This window comes from Pleuronectes platessa, chromosome 9 (assembly GCF_947347685.1).
Source record: "Pleuronectes platessa chromosome 9, fPlePla1.1, whole genome shotgun sequence".
Lineage (NCBI taxonomy): Eukaryota > Metazoa > Chordata > Actinopteri > Pleuronectiformes > Pleuronectidae > Pleuronectes > Pleuronectes platessa.
Genome location: NC_070634.1, coordinates 21,943,915 through 21,958,763, shown reverse-complemented (window position 1 = coordinate 21,958,763; position 14,849 = coordinate 21,943,915). Strand labels below are relative to the sequence as shown.

Below are 14,849 nucleotides of genomic sequence, written 5' to 3'. Positions count from 1 at the left end.
CATAGATTCCTATAATATTCTACATTTATTTATGACCACTTCCTTCTGTTTTGTTCTCTGCAGTTCCTCCGGTGATCTCCAGCCGGGGTGGTACAGTGACGGTAGTGGTGAATGAAGCTGCCAGGCTGCAGTGTGAGGCCACTGGTGTTCCTGTGCCCAGCCTCACATGGCTCAAAGATGGCAGCCCTGTGGCAAGCGTATCACACGGCATACAGGTACCCACAAAATAATTAAGCAATTCATGTTTGAATGAAGCTCTAAGATATGTTTTGTGCCATGCAAACAATAGCATTGGTTTGTATTGTTTGTATGTAAGTCTTTGCTGTCAGCTGGTCTCTGATCAGTGTCTGTCTCCCTCCTAGGTGCTGTCTGGTGGCAGAGTCCTGTCACTGAGCAGTGCACAGGTCAGTGATACAGGCAGATACACATGTGTGGCCGTCAATGCTGGAGGAGAGCAAAGCAGAGAGTACGACTTACGTGTTTATGGTGAGTACATTTGTCAGTAGCTGTTTCATACATTTAATTTGCTGTACATATATAACATACGTGTAAATGCAGCTAAATAGTTAATAGTCACTCCTAGTAATTTATATATTAGGGTTAATCTGTGGATTTTAAACAAACTTAGTCACCTGTTTTTGGTAATGTTGCGTCACACTGCAGTAGTATCATCAATGTTTTACCACAGCAATGGGAGTTGTATGAAAAACAGAATTAGTTTACAGAGTTTAAATTCAATGTGGAAATATATATTTCATCATCATTGTGAACCACAATTTAAATAAAATGCTGCACTACAATATGACAATGTGGTAAATAGGATAAAAAATGGTTAAAAATATCTGATGAAAGCTTCGAAATGAACTTGAAGGCAGTAAAACCTCTGGATTTACAGCGTCTTGGCAAACACTGGATCCTCTCCTCAGGACAAAACCTTCCTGTTTACTGTTTTTTCCTTGTTCCACTTCTTGTTTTACTGACGACTGGTTATTGCCAACTGTAGTGTGTCTGTCAACAGATCACCAGATCCAGCAGGAAAGATTAAAAGACTGAAAAAAAAAGAAGAAACAGGCCTTGAGCAAAACACGTGCGCGCAGAGGAAGTGTGATTTGACTGAGTTTAGCATTTCAATAAACCTTGTCAGGCTCCTGCACAGAGCTGAGCTTGATGGCAAGTCACTTGTTATACAAGTTAAAGCTAATGTCGCTGAGGAAGTAGTTTACATATACGCAGCAGTAAGCAGAATACAAACATCTCCATGACGTGCAGTTCCTCAGAGACATCAAAAGGAGCTTGTCCAGAGAAATAAAGGCAGTTTTGTTGAGGTAATTGCTACCACTCTCCAGCAGCTTCCTGTGTCTGGCCAGATCCTGAGCTGAGGGCCTGTTTCAGTCCGTCCCCAATGACTTGTGCTCTGTTGGTCCAGTAGCTATAATGCAGAGGAAATTAGCTGGCTGTTATTCTCTAAACCAGACCAGATTAATCCGAAGTGGTTATATTATATTAGGTACATATCATATTTAAGGAGTTCAGATAGGTCTGACTCAGGGTAAAGACGTCCATGTAGTGAGTTCACATTTTCTCTTGCTTTGCTTCTATTTGGTTTAGAGCTGTGTGTTTCAGTTCCAGAGAAGCTGAGGGCCAAAAGCAAATCATATCCACCGCTCACTGAATTTCTGGAAAATCTAGTTAAGCAGTGTCAGTAACCCTCATGTTTAGCTGTGATGATACATGGCTTCTTCACAGGGGAGAAAACCCATTCTGATGGGATGTTCTACGCTCCTGAGTCATTATGCATCTCTATGCATGTTAGCAATTTCCCCAGAGGTTGGGTTTCATGGACTTCTTGGAAAAGACGCCACTCTGATTGTTAGCACCACAAACAAATGTTGAAATGGTTTAACGTTGCTGTCATAGCCCCAGATAGAATTAGTGCTTAAAGAGCACCAGATGACACCGACTTAGCATCTCAGGAAGCAATTATTCTTTTCACTTATGAGGTAATATGAAGAGTGTGCAGCATTTAGAGGGGCTTAGTGAGCCAAGTCACCAAGTCAATTAATGTCAAAGAGCATCTAAGAAGAGAATGAATGTAAGAGGATAGAATCTGCAGAGCAAGAAGTGGCCGACATGAGTCTTTGGTATTGGTATTTGTATTTGAGTTTCTGACTATGAGTAAATGAAAAGATGTGCATTTACTTTTTTACATCAAAAGAAGTTTATTTTCTTCTTCACGCTCCGCACATTTGGTTTTATTTGTGTTTTATTGATAATTATTGATTTATTTTCAGTTTGTGGTTAAAGAATTAAAACATCAGCCCTCAATTACATTACTTTGTCACAAGGGTTTGATAATGACACCTGAGGAATCGTTTAAATGTTTTAATACGTATCAGCCTACATATCAGATTCTGATATGTTTGACTCCCAAAAATCCAACCTGGTCAGGTTCTAATAATCTGTCATGGAAACTCTGTCAGTAGCCTGTCTCCATGTCTCCATGTCTCCATGTCTGCCACAGTGCCACCGAACATCAAGGGCGAGGAGGTGAATGCCACGGTGATGCTCGGGCGTCCGGTGGAGCTGCAGTGCCAGAGCGACGCCATCCCTCCACCGACTCTCTCCTGGCGCAAAGATGGCCGCCCGCTGTTCAGGAAAGCTGGACTGACGGTTTTGTCGGATGGAAGTTTGCTCAAGGTACCGTCAGAGTTAGAGGATTATAAAGTGGTAGATTGAAGTGTGAGTGTGGGTGTTGACCCAGCCTCAAGTTCTTTCATCAGTGTAATTTTTGTGGTTCCTCCTATTTTAAAATTGAATATACAGTTGTGTGTTGTTAATAAACCTCTTGATTTGTGTATGAATCTGTTTGTCAGGTGGATAGTGCCCAGGTGCAGGATTCAGGCAGGTATACCTGTGAAGCCACCAATGTGGCTGGAAAGACAGAGAAGAACTATAACCTCAATGTTTGGGGTGAGTTTGCAAAGATGGTTCTTGATTTTCACAAAAGATAAATAGATGATCCAGAAGCCCTTCATCTGTTCCTGGTCATTTCACTTTTTCTTATTTGAAAGAAGATGTGAATTAGTGTAAATGTGTTTTTCAGTTTAAGCCCAACTCTATGTTTGACTGAGATGTGTGCGCCTCCCTTTGGTGTCGTCCTGTTATTACAGTTTCTCCCAGTATCCGCGGCTCAGAGGAGGTGTCTCATCTCACTGTGGTTGAAGGAAGTCTCATCACTCTGGTGTGTGAGTCCAGCGGCATCCCACCTCCGAGTCTCACCTGGAGGAAAGATGGTACGTTTTGTGTTTGTTTGTGTTTGTGTGTTCGGATGAATAGAAACACTTCAGATGACCAGTCTCGTCTTGGTTCCAGGTTCTGAGCTCAAGTCAGATCAGCGGCTCAGAGTTTTGTCCGGAGGTCGTCAGCTGCACATCTCCAGTGCTGAGAGGACGGACGCAGCCTCCTACACCTGCACGGCCTCCAGTGCAGCCGGCACCACGTCCAAGGAGTACAGTCTGCAGGTTTATGGTATGTATAGGTATACAGGCATAGAGTTTATGCAGCACTGGAGTTAAAAGTACAAATACAATTTGAAATAACGTGGTACCATTGACACTTTTAGAATCTGTTGAAAGAAGCATATGCCCCAACTCACCCGCTTTCCCCCCTTCAGTCCGCCCAGCCATCAAACCCGGTGACAGCGATGATGTCACCGTGACAAAGGGAGGGGATGTGACTTTGCAATGTGCCGCGGAGGGCGTGCCACGACCAGCAGTCACGTGGCTGAAAGACGGGCGGCCTATCACAGGCCAGCATGGGGCGAAGGTCCTGAATGAAGGACGGCTGCTGCAGATTAAAGATGCTAAGGTGTCGGACACGGGACGCTACACCTGCATCGCTGTGAATGTGGCTGGGCAGGCTGACAGCAAGTATGACATCAGTGTTCATGGTATGAATCATCACGTTTTTATTTGAATCATTAGAGTACACCTTCAGTCCATGTAGAAACGTTAGATTTCCCTTTTTGTCCTTTTTTCTTATTCTCTCTCCTTTTTTTTCAGTCCCACCAAGTATAATCGGTCAGGTGCAGTTCCCAGAGAATGTGACAGTGGTTGTGAAGAACCCAGTCGCTCTGAGCTGCGAGGCCACTGGGATCCCTCTCCCTGCCATTTCCTGGCTGAAGGACGGTCGGCCGATCAAAGCCTCCAGCTCAGTGCGCATCCTTTCAGGTGAGTTCCCACTCGACTCCCTCTGATAATGTGGAGGTTTTCTTCAAAGATCTAGGAAATCCTTTCTTAAATTTGAAGAAACACACTGAAGCAGTAACTGGAACTGTTCAGCTCCCGGCTCGGTGTCAAAGACGCAGGCAGATGCAACACATCAGCTGTAATTAGATGGAATGGGATCATTGCTCGTGGGGCCGAGCTCAGGCAGATCTGTGAGAGAAGACAAACAGGAGCAATTTCTCTGAATTGTGTTTTTCGATGTTTGACAAGATACATTAGGAGCTTCCAAACTAAACCGTGGCCCCTGAACTTTAGCTCACTACTTAAATTGCATGTGCAGAAATACACGCCTCACTCTGCCAAGTTGTTGCGTTTGCTTTTTGACTTATCTCCGTTTTGTAACTGAGCTTATGACAATGGGGAATGATGGAAAATCAAATAAGTTCCACGAGTCAAAGTTTATCAGTCTGATTAAAACACGCTGTTCAAGGTTTCCACAAACACGTTTCATTTTGAATCTCATCAAACTGGTTTGCAGATGTTTTAACAGCTGTGAGCTTGAACGTCCAAATTCTTCTTCCTCACTGATCCTGGTTTTCAGAGAAAGGCGATTTCCTCTCGACGAGTTTAAACTGATGTTGACACATCATCTGGATGTTTTTCTTTTTGAGAAAAGGGTCAGGTTTTTGTGGACGTTGACCGTGAGCACATTCCACGGTGACGGGAGATTGATGATCACATTTGGATTGTTTCTCCTCTAGGGGGACGAAGCCTGCGTCTCATGCATGCTGCAGTGGAGGATGCTGGGAGATACACCTGCATCGTGTCCAACAGTGCCGGGGAGGAGAGGAAGAACTTTGACATCGACATACTTGGTAAAGAGAAATCCTAAATGTTTCACTTTAACTTTGAAGGCTTGATGCTGTTTGAAAATTAAAGTCAATGTACATATACAAATCTCTCTAGCGGTAAGTTGTTTATATTTAGGTCCTTTCAATTTCATTTAAAGAAACACTGAGTATATTGTTAAACCTTAAAATTGCAGCTTCAGAATGAGTTCGATGAATCACTGACTTTGAATAGAGAGAATGATTCTTCTTTCATTCCCCCTCATCAACCTGAACTAGAAGTCTTTCAAAATCAGCATTAATCCTCAATATCCAGCCAGGAAACTTTTTAATCATCAAGAATTTTAAACATACGGCTGCAGAGGGCGCTGTTGTTCGGTAAAAGTTACTTAGTGTTGCTTTAACATCGACCTGAAGGGACGTGATGAACCGAGAGAGAGAGAACAATTTAATTGACTTGTAGTCTGATTCAACAGTTCCACCGAGCATCGTGAACGAGGGAAGTGTGGTGGACACAAAAGTGAAGGAGAAGCACAACATCACTCTCACCTGTGAGGCATCAGGTAAGTGACGTACACTCTATATATAAAGAGACTCATGTAATTACAGATAATCTGTATGTCTCTGTTGTGTTAACCTCCGTTGATGATTTTGCAGGTAATCCTGTTCCAGAGATCAAATGGCTGAAGGACGGACAGACTCTGGTGCCTGACGGACGCCACCAAGTTTCATCTCACGGTCGTTTCCTCCAAATCTCCGGGGCTCAAGTGTCAGACACCGGCAGGTACAGCTGCCTGGCATCGAACAGCGCAGGAGATCGAAGCCGCCATTTCCACCTCAATGTCCTGGGTACAAAGACGACTCTTTAAAATCCATTTGGAAACATGTCATGAATCAATCTGATTATTTGAGATGGATGACAGCTACGTTCTTAATTTGACTGGTTGTACTCCCGTCAGTTTCTCCCACCATTGCCGGGTTGCGTCCTGATGGTTCCACGGAGGAGGTGACGGTGACTTTGAGCAGCCCCACCTCCCTCGTGTGTGAGGTCCAGTCCTACCCAGCCGCCCTCATCACCTGGCTCAAAGACGGCACGCTGTTCGAGTCCAGTCGCAATGTTCGAGTGCTTCCAGGTTTGAGATCACAATGAAGAGAGTAGAATAAAATGGAATAGCTTGTCCTATTTGGTGTTTGTCATTCATTGCTCGTACATTCACAGGTGGGCGAACTCTGCAGATTCTTAATGCTAAAGAAGAGGATGCTGGGAGATATACCTGTGTGGCTACTAATGAGGCTGGAGAGACGCTGAAGCACTATGAGGTCAAAGTCTATGGTGAGATGACCTGAGAGAATCCTTTACTTAGTAATGAGAACTGATGATATTCGTTTTTGTTACTTTATTTATAACTGTTTACTGTTTTCTTTCCAGTTCCCCCACAGATCAACAAAAACGATATCCCAGGGGAAGGACTGACCCCCAAAGAGGTCAAGATCAAGGTCAACAGCACGTTGACCCTGGAGTGTGCAGCTGAGGCCTTCCCTGCTCCAGCACTGCAGTGGTACAAGGACGGACAGGTAGATATTCTGCCTCCTGTGTCCATGGAGCCTCTCCACTATTCTGAAATGAATTCAGGACATATAGGACATATTATATCATACAAATAAAGGAAGTATATATACGTAGGGTTGCAAAGGGTCGGACAATTTCCGGTAAATTTCTCATGTCATGTGTGGAGACATTTCACCCCAGCCAATGTTGAAGGAAAGGCTGTGTACATTTGCAAATACTGTGCAAAGACCTATGTCAAGAATGACACAAAGATGCAGAAGCATATACTCAAGTGCCCAAAGTTTCCTCAGGTCTCAAATCAGCCTATGACAAAGCAAAATGTTTATATTTATGTCTTTATATGACAAGGTAAATACAGTTAGTATAAATTACCCACAACATTTCCAGTTTATTCCCGTTAATTCCCGTATATTCCCTTATATTCCCGTTAATTCCCTTCGAATATTCCCGAGTTTGGCAACCCTATTTATACGGCATATTGATTCTCTTCCTTAATGCCTCTTCTTCGTCTTCAGATCTTGCGGCCGGACCAGCATGTGTCCATTACAGCCAACGGTCGTATTGTTCAGATCAAACACGCTCAGGTGTCGGACACCGGGCGCTACACCTGCGTGGCCACTAACATCGCAGGAGAGGATGAGAAGGACTTTGATGTAAATATACAAGGTGAACTGGGTTGACTGATGCAAAATGTGTTAACTGAGACTCTTTGTGCATTTCATGGGCTAAACGAGTGTCCCTGTGTTTTTATTTGTCCTTTTTAAAATAGTAAAAGAAAACCACTGATTTTTATAGTTTGTTGATAAATGCAGAACCATGCACTGAAGCGTGTTTCCAACCAAACTATGGAATGAAATGTCCAAAAAGAAGGGTTTGAATGTCTTTCCTCTTTTTCAGTTCCACCTAATTTCAACCGGCCCGGTGGAGTCGGTGACACCACGTCTCCCCCGGGCTTCGGAGGGGACGTTCGGGATGTGATACTCAACAATCCCATGTCTCTGTACTGTGAGACCAACGCTGTCCCTCCTCCCACTCTGACCTGGTACAAAGATGGACACCTGCTGACCTCGGGGGAGAAGGTTCTGATCCTGCCAGGTGAGACACAGGAAGTAAACAGGAAGAAAGCGAGGGAACGAGAGAGAGAGGAAGAGTTCATGCTTTGATTTGACTGTTTTTCTCTCAGGCGGCCGAGTGTTACAGATTCCCAGGGCCCAGGCGGAAGACACAGGCAGATACACGTGTGTGGCTGTGAACGAAGCAGGAGAAGACTCCATCCAGTACGATGTTAGAGTATTATGTGAGTAAAAGTACTCAAAGTATCAGTAGGTCTTTCAGAGTTCTAGTTTAATTCATTATCGCTCATGTTGTATTTGTATGATGCACCAGTGCCTCCGACCATACGTGGAGCAGACAGCGACTTGCCCGATGAGGTCACGGTCCTCATCAACAAAACCACCCAACTGGAGTGCTACGTGGATGGAAACCCCGCCCCCAAGATCACCTGGTTTAAGGACAACCAGCAAATCAGCTCTGATAGTTCACACAGGATCTTATCCAATGGGAGGACACTTCAGGTAACGACCAGGAAGCACAGTCAATAAGCTGTTTGGTAATTCATTTTATAAAAACTGTAGAATTTAGTAATTACACAGAAACTTCTGACACTTTTAGTTGCATATGAAATAATATCTGAAGTATTAGGTTATAATTAACAAGGAAGCAGAAATATCAGTAATGTGGACAAATCAATGCTGATGTTAGTATTTTTTAACTGTGAGTTTGCGAAGGTGTTGTTAACTTTTACTGAGCAGCAGCGCCCCCTGCAGCCACACTTGATAAATTATGTTGTTTGCTCTAAAAAATCAACCAAACTCTATTTACAATTCTTCATATTTTGAAAGTTTCTTCACTGAATATTCGAGATGAACGTCAGTGAACAATCAAACTAATTATGAAGCTGTTATTTAAAGGTTAAATTGAGAGTTGCTCTAACTCTTAGATACACCTCACGCACAGTGGATGTGTTTTCTTACTCAGTATTCTCTATCTTTCAGGTGTTTGCTGTTCAGGTATCAGACACAGGACGATACGTGTGTGTGGCTGATAATGTGGCTGGAAGTGCAGAAAAGTCCTTTAACCTCAATGTTCACGGTGAGTCACATGGACTTTCTGAATGCTTCATTCAATTTGCAAAGATTAACTCTTTTTCTGCTCTTTAAGGATATCTGTAAAATGTCTGTTTGCTACTCTGAAAGTTTGTTCTTTTTTCCTCTCAGTGCCTCCCACCATTATCGGCCTGAGTCCTGAGAACGTGACGGTGGTGGTGAACAACTTTGTGTCTCTCTCTTGTGAAGCTACTGGTTTCCCACCTCCCACACTGAGCTGGCTGAATGACAGGGGCCCCATTCAAGGCAACACCAATGCACTCATCATGCCAGGTACTGGGAGCTCGGAATAATCTACAACCACAAGATCCCATTTAAAATAACAGTTGAGTCAGTTGATTCTTAACGTGTGTGTGTCTGTGTGTGTCCCCAGGTGGTCGTATGCTGCAGATTCTGAAAGCAAAAGTATCTGAATCAGGAAAGTACAGCTGTGTGGCCATGAACGCAGCAGGAGAGGCTTACAAGCACATCTATCTCACTGTGTTCGGTCAGTATTCATCCACACCGAGTGCCCGACTTCATGATCAGCCTCTAGTTTTACCTCAAATAACCCAACAGTGAATATTTTCCTCTCTCCTCCTCCTCCCAGTTCCTCCCAGTATCCGCGACAGCAACGGGGACTCTCCTGTGGTGGTGAACATGCTTGTGGGGAAATCTGTCACCCTGGAGTGTGAGTCCAACGCCGTGCCTCCTCCCACCATCACCTGGTACAAGAACGGCCGGGCGGTGACGGAGTCGGCCAACCTGCGCATCCTGGCCGAGGGGCAGATGCTGCAGATCAAAGGCTCAGAGGTGAGACGTGAGGGGACGCCATGTTTTCTGCTCATTGTTTTTAATACGCCTCGACGCCGGTGACAGGTAGCAGCTGGAGGCATTTTGTTTTCTTTCCATCCACACGTCCGTCCCATTTTTGTAAAACAAAGCCAAGAGGGAATTTCTTTATGTGTGGTGCAAACATTCAGTTGGACTCAAAGAGGATCAGGTTTGATATTGGTGATTGAAGGTCAAAGATCAAGGTCACGGTGGCCTCATGATGTTTTTTTGCAACTTGAACATAATATCTCAAAGGTCAAAGGTCACAGGCACATCATATCATTGTGACCTCAATAAGTCAGGAACACCTAGAGAGACTGTTGATGTCTGCTCTGTTCAACAGAGTCACACAACCTCAGCATCAACAGTGTGGTCAATTCTGTAAAACTAATTAAATGACTCGTCTCCATGCAATCTCCTCTATTTTAGTTCATATTGTTAAACTCTCTTTTTCTTATTCTTTCATCTGCCTCCTGCGTCTCCTCTGTCCTCCAGGTGTCTGATACTGGACAATATGTGTGCAAGGCCACCAATGTTGCTGGTCAGGTGGACAAGAACTTCCACTTGAATATTTATGGTAACTTATTCTAGATTTAAAACACACGTTTACAAAAGTGTTTAACCCTTTTAATAATATTAAAGAGGGGATTTGTTTCTCTCTGAAGTACCTCCCAGTATCGACGGCCCGGTGGAGGAGAATGTGTTGGAAACCATCAGCAACCCAGTCACGTTCTCCTGTGATGCTACTGGTATCCCTCCTCCCAGCCTCACCTGGATGAAGAATGGACGACCCATAGGTATGTCTGTATTATCACAACGATGTTAAACAGTTTTATCATCTGATGATCTGATGTCCTCCTGGGAAAGGTGATTTATGACTATCTTTGTCCACTAATACCCAACATATGAACTTCATGTTTCCGTAGAGAATTCCGAGTCTCTGGAGATGCACATCTTCTCCGGGGGCAGCAAGCTTCAGATTGCCCGGTCCCAGCTCTCTGACGGTGGCACATACACGTGTTTGGCCTCTAACGTGGAGGGTAACGCACGCAAGACCTACCACCTCACTGTACTAGGTGAAGTCTCAATGCACTCAGAGAATTCTTCTACATCACATTCTCAAACGTAACTTCACAAGAATGTGTCTTCAGAGTTGTTAAATCCCTCAGATCCAATTCAGCTGCATCTCCCATCCACCCGGCTCCTGCTAACACTTGTGCTTATCTCTCAGTCCCTCCCAGCATCTCTGGATCAGAGCTGCCCAGCGAGATGGGAGTTCTGCTCAATGAAAGCATCCAGCTGGTCTGTCGAGTGCAGGGAACCCCCCCGCCCACCATCCAGTGGTTGAAGGATGGAGAAGTCATCAGCAATGAAGCGAGCAAAGGTCTCAGGTACAGTAGAGCCTTCCACCAGAAAAAAAGAATTAAAAAAAAAAGACGTAAATGAGAAATAGTTGATGTGAATGTATGTGTGTTGGGGATCAGTGCGGACAGCAGCACACTCACTGTGACCGGAGCTCACAACACCGACAGTGGGAAGTACACGTGTGTGGCCACTAACCCTGCAGGAGAGGAGGACAGGATATTCAATCTAAACGTATATGGTGGGTTTATTTCAAATCCAACTATTATTTTTCCAATGCACTAGTTTAACCTGTCACTTCATGATGAGACAGACACGTTCTCTCTCTCTCTCTCTTTCAGTGCCTCCTGTGATCGACGGTAACAGTCACGAGGTCGAGGAGCTGACCACAGTTCTGGACAGTTCTGTCAACATCGAGTGTGTGGCCGCGGGCTCCCCCCCCCCACAGCTCAACTGGCTGAGGAACGGTCTCCCCCTGCCGGTGTCCTCCCACATCCGGCTCCTCTCTGCTGGACAGGTGCTCCGGTAGGTCAGTGGTCAGGGCTCAGGAGGAGGCTGGAACACAGGCTGCTGCATTCAGAACAACTTCCCATGTTTCTCATTTGTGGGGAATTTTGGTCCAAACTTTTTTTTAAATGATTAGAAAATAACTTGAGATGTTTGTCTCTCATGTCTGTAAAAACAAGTAAATGTTTTCATGTTTTATTCACATTATAAGCCCCAAAAAATTATTCATAGATGACAAATTGGTACAAAAATCGATTGAAAGCAGATGAGTAGTCTAATTATTTGTACTAACTTGTGAGAGTTGATATGTATCAGGATTTATAATCTGTTGAACCATTTTGTGTCTGTCAGGATCACACGAACCCAAGTGTCTGATGGTGGCACCTACACCTGCGTTGCCTCAAACAGAGCAGGAGTGGACAACAGACACTACAGCCTCCAGGTGTATGGTGGGTATGAAAATAGGACTTGCTTGTAAAGTCATAGGAATAAATCAACAGAATGAACCTAACGCATCTTTCCACGACTCTGCGCAGTCCCCCCCGGTCTGGACGGAGCAGGCAGCACCGAGGACGTGACCGTGGTCCGAGGGAATATGGCTTCTCTGCTGTGTGTCGCTGACGGGACCCCGACCCCCACCGTGACCTGGATCAAAGACGGAGCGACTCTGACCACTGACGACCAACTCACGTTCCTCAACCTGAAAACCAGTGTGCAGATCGTCCAGGCCCAGGTCGGCCACACGGGACGCTACACGTGTGTGGCTAACAACACGGCTGGTCAGGCGAGCCGCCACTTCAACCTGAAAGTGCTGGGTGAGTTGAAAGAGCAGATGTAGCATGTTGTCTTTCTGCTAATGCTTCTCCTTAATGGCTCATGATGTTCTGGTTCCGTTTGTTCAGACCCTCCGCAGATCAAGGGCTCCGGTGTTCCATCAGAAGTCTCTGTGGTGGTGAACAACGTGCTGGAGCTCCAGTGTGAGGCCTCAGGGATCCCCACGCCCTCCCTCACCTGGCTGAAGGACGGCCGCCCGCTCCCACAGACAGACAGTCTGCGCCTCCTGCGGGGGGGAGAAGTTCTCCGTGTGGCCTCGGCACAGGTCAGTCACCACCAGTGCTGGATCACGACAACTGCACTCGTCACGTCAATCCTTTTATTACAATAAAATCCTATTAATTAGTTAATTTAATAACTTTTCTGTGACACATTAGACTTACCTTACAGTACATGTGGTAAAATAATTCATTTGTGTCTCTTTCCATTGCACTTACACACTTTTTACACTTGTGCTTAGTTGGAGGACACCGGCAGATACAGCTGCTTAGCCAACAGTCCAGCAGGAGATGATGACAAGGAGTTCCAGGTTCGAGTGCACGGTGGGTAACATAATGTTTTAAAAGAATCAATGCTTAAGGATCATTTTCATATATTACATGTACAGAAAAGGAAGATGAATAGTTTTTATAGATTTTAATTAATGCATTTCTCTGTTTTATCAGAAAATGTGTGAAAAATAAGATATTTTAAATTACACCTGTCTATAAGATCCATGTTTTTTCTGTGACAGTCCCCCCGAACATCGCGGGGGAGAGCACGCCCCAGAACACGTCAGTGCTGCAGAACAGACAGGTGACCCTCGAGTGCAAATCTGATGCCGTTCCACCTCCGACTCTGACCTGGCTCAAGGATGGCCAACCCCTGCAGGTCAGAAATACACAAACAAACAACTCTCTGTAAAATGAGCCACTTCCCTCAAGTTTATTCACTCAATAACTCTTTGTGTTTTCTGTGTAGGCCTCTGCCCGAGTGCGTATCCTGTCCAGTGGCCGCTACTTGCAGATCAACATGGCTGAGCTGAGCGACAGAGCTCAGTACACCTGTGTGGCGAGTAACGTCGCTGGCAAGACCACGAGGCAGTTTAACCTGGCTGTCAATGGTACAGCCACAGCTTTTAGTTCATTTCCTACAGTGCTAGCTTTTGTAATTCTCCCTTAAGTAGTTCTAGGGATGTATTGATCACAAATTAATGTGCATATCAACTTGTCACCTGTTTCCTCAGTGGCTCCAACTATCAAGGAAGGCCCCCAGACAGTGTCAGTACACATCACCAAGCCGGCGGTGCTTGAGTGTATCGTCAGTGGAGTCCCGCCTCCTCGTGTGACCTGGAGGAAACATGGGGCCATATTGGCAGGAAACAACCCCAGGTAAAGCCAAGTGTCCCACAGTGTCAATTCCCCTTTTCTATTTTTGGATTTCCCTCAAAGTTTGTATTAACTTGTGTGCAGGTACACGTTTTCGAGGGATGGGTCATTGCACATCCACTCCGCTCAGGTGACCGACACAGGGCGCTACCTGTGTATGGCCACAAATCCGGCCGGGACGCAACGCAAGAGAGTGGACCTTCAAGTTTATGGTTGGTTGTGGAATATCTGCTTTTGAATATTGTCTCCATCAGCCACAAATACAGCAGTCACCCAGTGATTCTGTTGTTTCCTTGTTTCAGTGCCTCCTTCCATCGCTGACGGGCGCACCAACGTCACGGTCACAGTCAACGTGCAGACCACCCTGTCCTGTGAGGCCAGCGGCATCCCCAAACCCACGGTCAGCTGGACGAAGAATGGTCGAGCCATGAACACCGACCAGAACCAGAATATGTACAGGTTGATCCAGGTTTTCTCCCTCTCTGCTTCCTCATCCAAGATCTTAAAAAACTCAAACTCAAGGCTGCACAGAAAAAACAAATCCTTAAGTTTCTAATCATTTCATAATTATTATTTGATTATACCTCCAAATACTGAGTTCTCCTCTTTGTCATTATTTCCAGATTACTCTCATCCGGCTCCCTGGTTGTTATTGCTCCCACAGTGGAGGACACAGCAGTGTACGGGTGTGTGGTGTCTAATGAGGCAGGGGAACACTCCAGATCCATAAACCTCACTGTGCATGGTGAGAAATACCGCTTTACTTTTACAGATTCATAATTTATCTCATGATCATGATTTATCAATGTTGCATCGTGTCAAACTCAAAAACTTTCTGCACATGTATTTTCAAATTAATAATTTTACTTATGTTCCCCTAGTTCCTCCGTCAATAGCAGATGAGCCCACTGAGCTGACTGTGATCAGACTGTCCCCAGTGGTCATCGCCTGCACTGCATCCGGTGTCCCACAGCCCGAGATCCACTGGAGCAAAGACGGAATGAAGCTGAACAAAGAGGGACGAGGATACAGCGTGCTGCCCTCAGGTCAGTTTCACTCATAACATCACGTCATTACTTCAGATGTGACTGTGGAAAACTTCAGTCATTTAGGTCAGTGATAGATGACATTAGATTGCTACCAGACATCAAGGCGGT

The 14,849-nt window shown here is 45.1% G+C and overlaps 1 protein-coding gene across 1 annotated transcript in view; it reads left to right on the top strand.

The window, feature by feature from the left end:
• hmcn1 (hemicentin 1) overlaps nucleotides 1-14,849 on the top strand; it is a 77,295-nt gene that overhangs the window by 46,905 nt on the left and 15,541 nt on the right. The window contains exons 39-77 of the mRNA XM_053430487.1: nucleotides 64-215; nucleotides 363-486; nucleotides 2,522-2,697; nucleotides 2,874-2,970; nucleotides 3,171-3,293; nucleotides 3,373-3,528; nucleotides 3,674-3,949; nucleotides 4,062-4,229; nucleotides 4,988-5,101; nucleotides 5,551-5,637; nucleotides 5,732-5,923; nucleotides 6,034-6,207; nucleotides 6,294-6,407; nucleotides 6,504-6,649; nucleotides 7,160-7,310; nucleotides 7,542-7,739; nucleotides 7,828-7,941; nucleotides 8,031-8,218; nucleotides 8,699-8,795; nucleotides 8,921-9,082; nucleotides 9,183-9,296; nucleotides 9,399-9,601; nucleotides 10,118-10,199; nucleotides 10,288-10,419; nucleotides 10,549-10,698; nucleotides 10,854-11,013; nucleotides 11,107-11,225; nucleotides 11,326-11,509; nucleotides 11,843-11,940; nucleotides 12,028-12,306; nucleotides 12,394-12,590; nucleotides 12,786-12,867; nucleotides 13,059-13,195; nucleotides 13,286-13,427; nucleotides 13,551-13,695; nucleotides 13,777-13,904; nucleotides 13,995-14,151; nucleotides 14,316-14,437; nucleotides 14,574-14,738. Coding sequence (XP_053286462.1) covers nucleotides 64-215; nucleotides 363-486; nucleotides 2,522-2,697; nucleotides 2,874-2,970; nucleotides 3,171-3,293; nucleotides 3,373-3,528; nucleotides 3,674-3,949; nucleotides 4,062-4,229; nucleotides 4,988-5,101; nucleotides 5,551-5,637; nucleotides 5,732-5,923; nucleotides 6,034-6,207; nucleotides 6,294-6,407; nucleotides 6,504-6,649; nucleotides 7,160-7,310; nucleotides 7,542-7,739; nucleotides 7,828-7,941; nucleotides 8,031-8,218; nucleotides 8,699-8,795; nucleotides 8,921-9,082; nucleotides 9,183-9,296; nucleotides 9,399-9,601; nucleotides 10,118-10,199; nucleotides 10,288-10,419; nucleotides 10,549-10,698; nucleotides 10,854-11,013; nucleotides 11,107-11,225; nucleotides 11,326-11,509; nucleotides 11,843-11,940; nucleotides 12,028-12,306; nucleotides 12,394-12,590; nucleotides 12,786-12,867; nucleotides 13,059-13,195; nucleotides 13,286-13,427; nucleotides 13,551-13,695; nucleotides 13,777-13,904; nucleotides 13,995-14,151; nucleotides 14,316-14,437; nucleotides 14,574-14,738 — 5,805 coding nt within the window. The remainder of the gene's footprint in view (nucleotides 1-63; nucleotides 216-362; nucleotides 487-2,521; nucleotides 2,698-2,873; nucleotides 2,971-3,170; nucleotides 3,294-3,372; nucleotides 3,529-3,673; nucleotides 3,950-4,061; nucleotides 4,230-4,987; nucleotides 5,102-5,550; nucleotides 5,638-5,731; nucleotides 5,924-6,033; nucleotides 6,208-6,293; nucleotides 6,408-6,503; nucleotides 6,650-7,159; nucleotides 7,311-7,541; nucleotides 7,740-7,827; nucleotides 7,942-8,030; nucleotides 8,219-8,698; nucleotides 8,796-8,920; nucleotides 9,083-9,182; nucleotides 9,297-9,398; nucleotides 9,602-10,117; nucleotides 10,200-10,287; nucleotides 10,420-10,548; nucleotides 10,699-10,853; nucleotides 11,014-11,106; nucleotides 11,226-11,325; nucleotides 11,510-11,842; nucleotides 11,941-12,027; nucleotides 12,307-12,393; nucleotides 12,591-12,785; nucleotides 12,868-13,058; nucleotides 13,196-13,285; nucleotides 13,428-13,550; nucleotides 13,696-13,776; nucleotides 13,905-13,994; nucleotides 14,152-14,315; nucleotides 14,438-14,573; nucleotides 14,739-14,849) is intronic.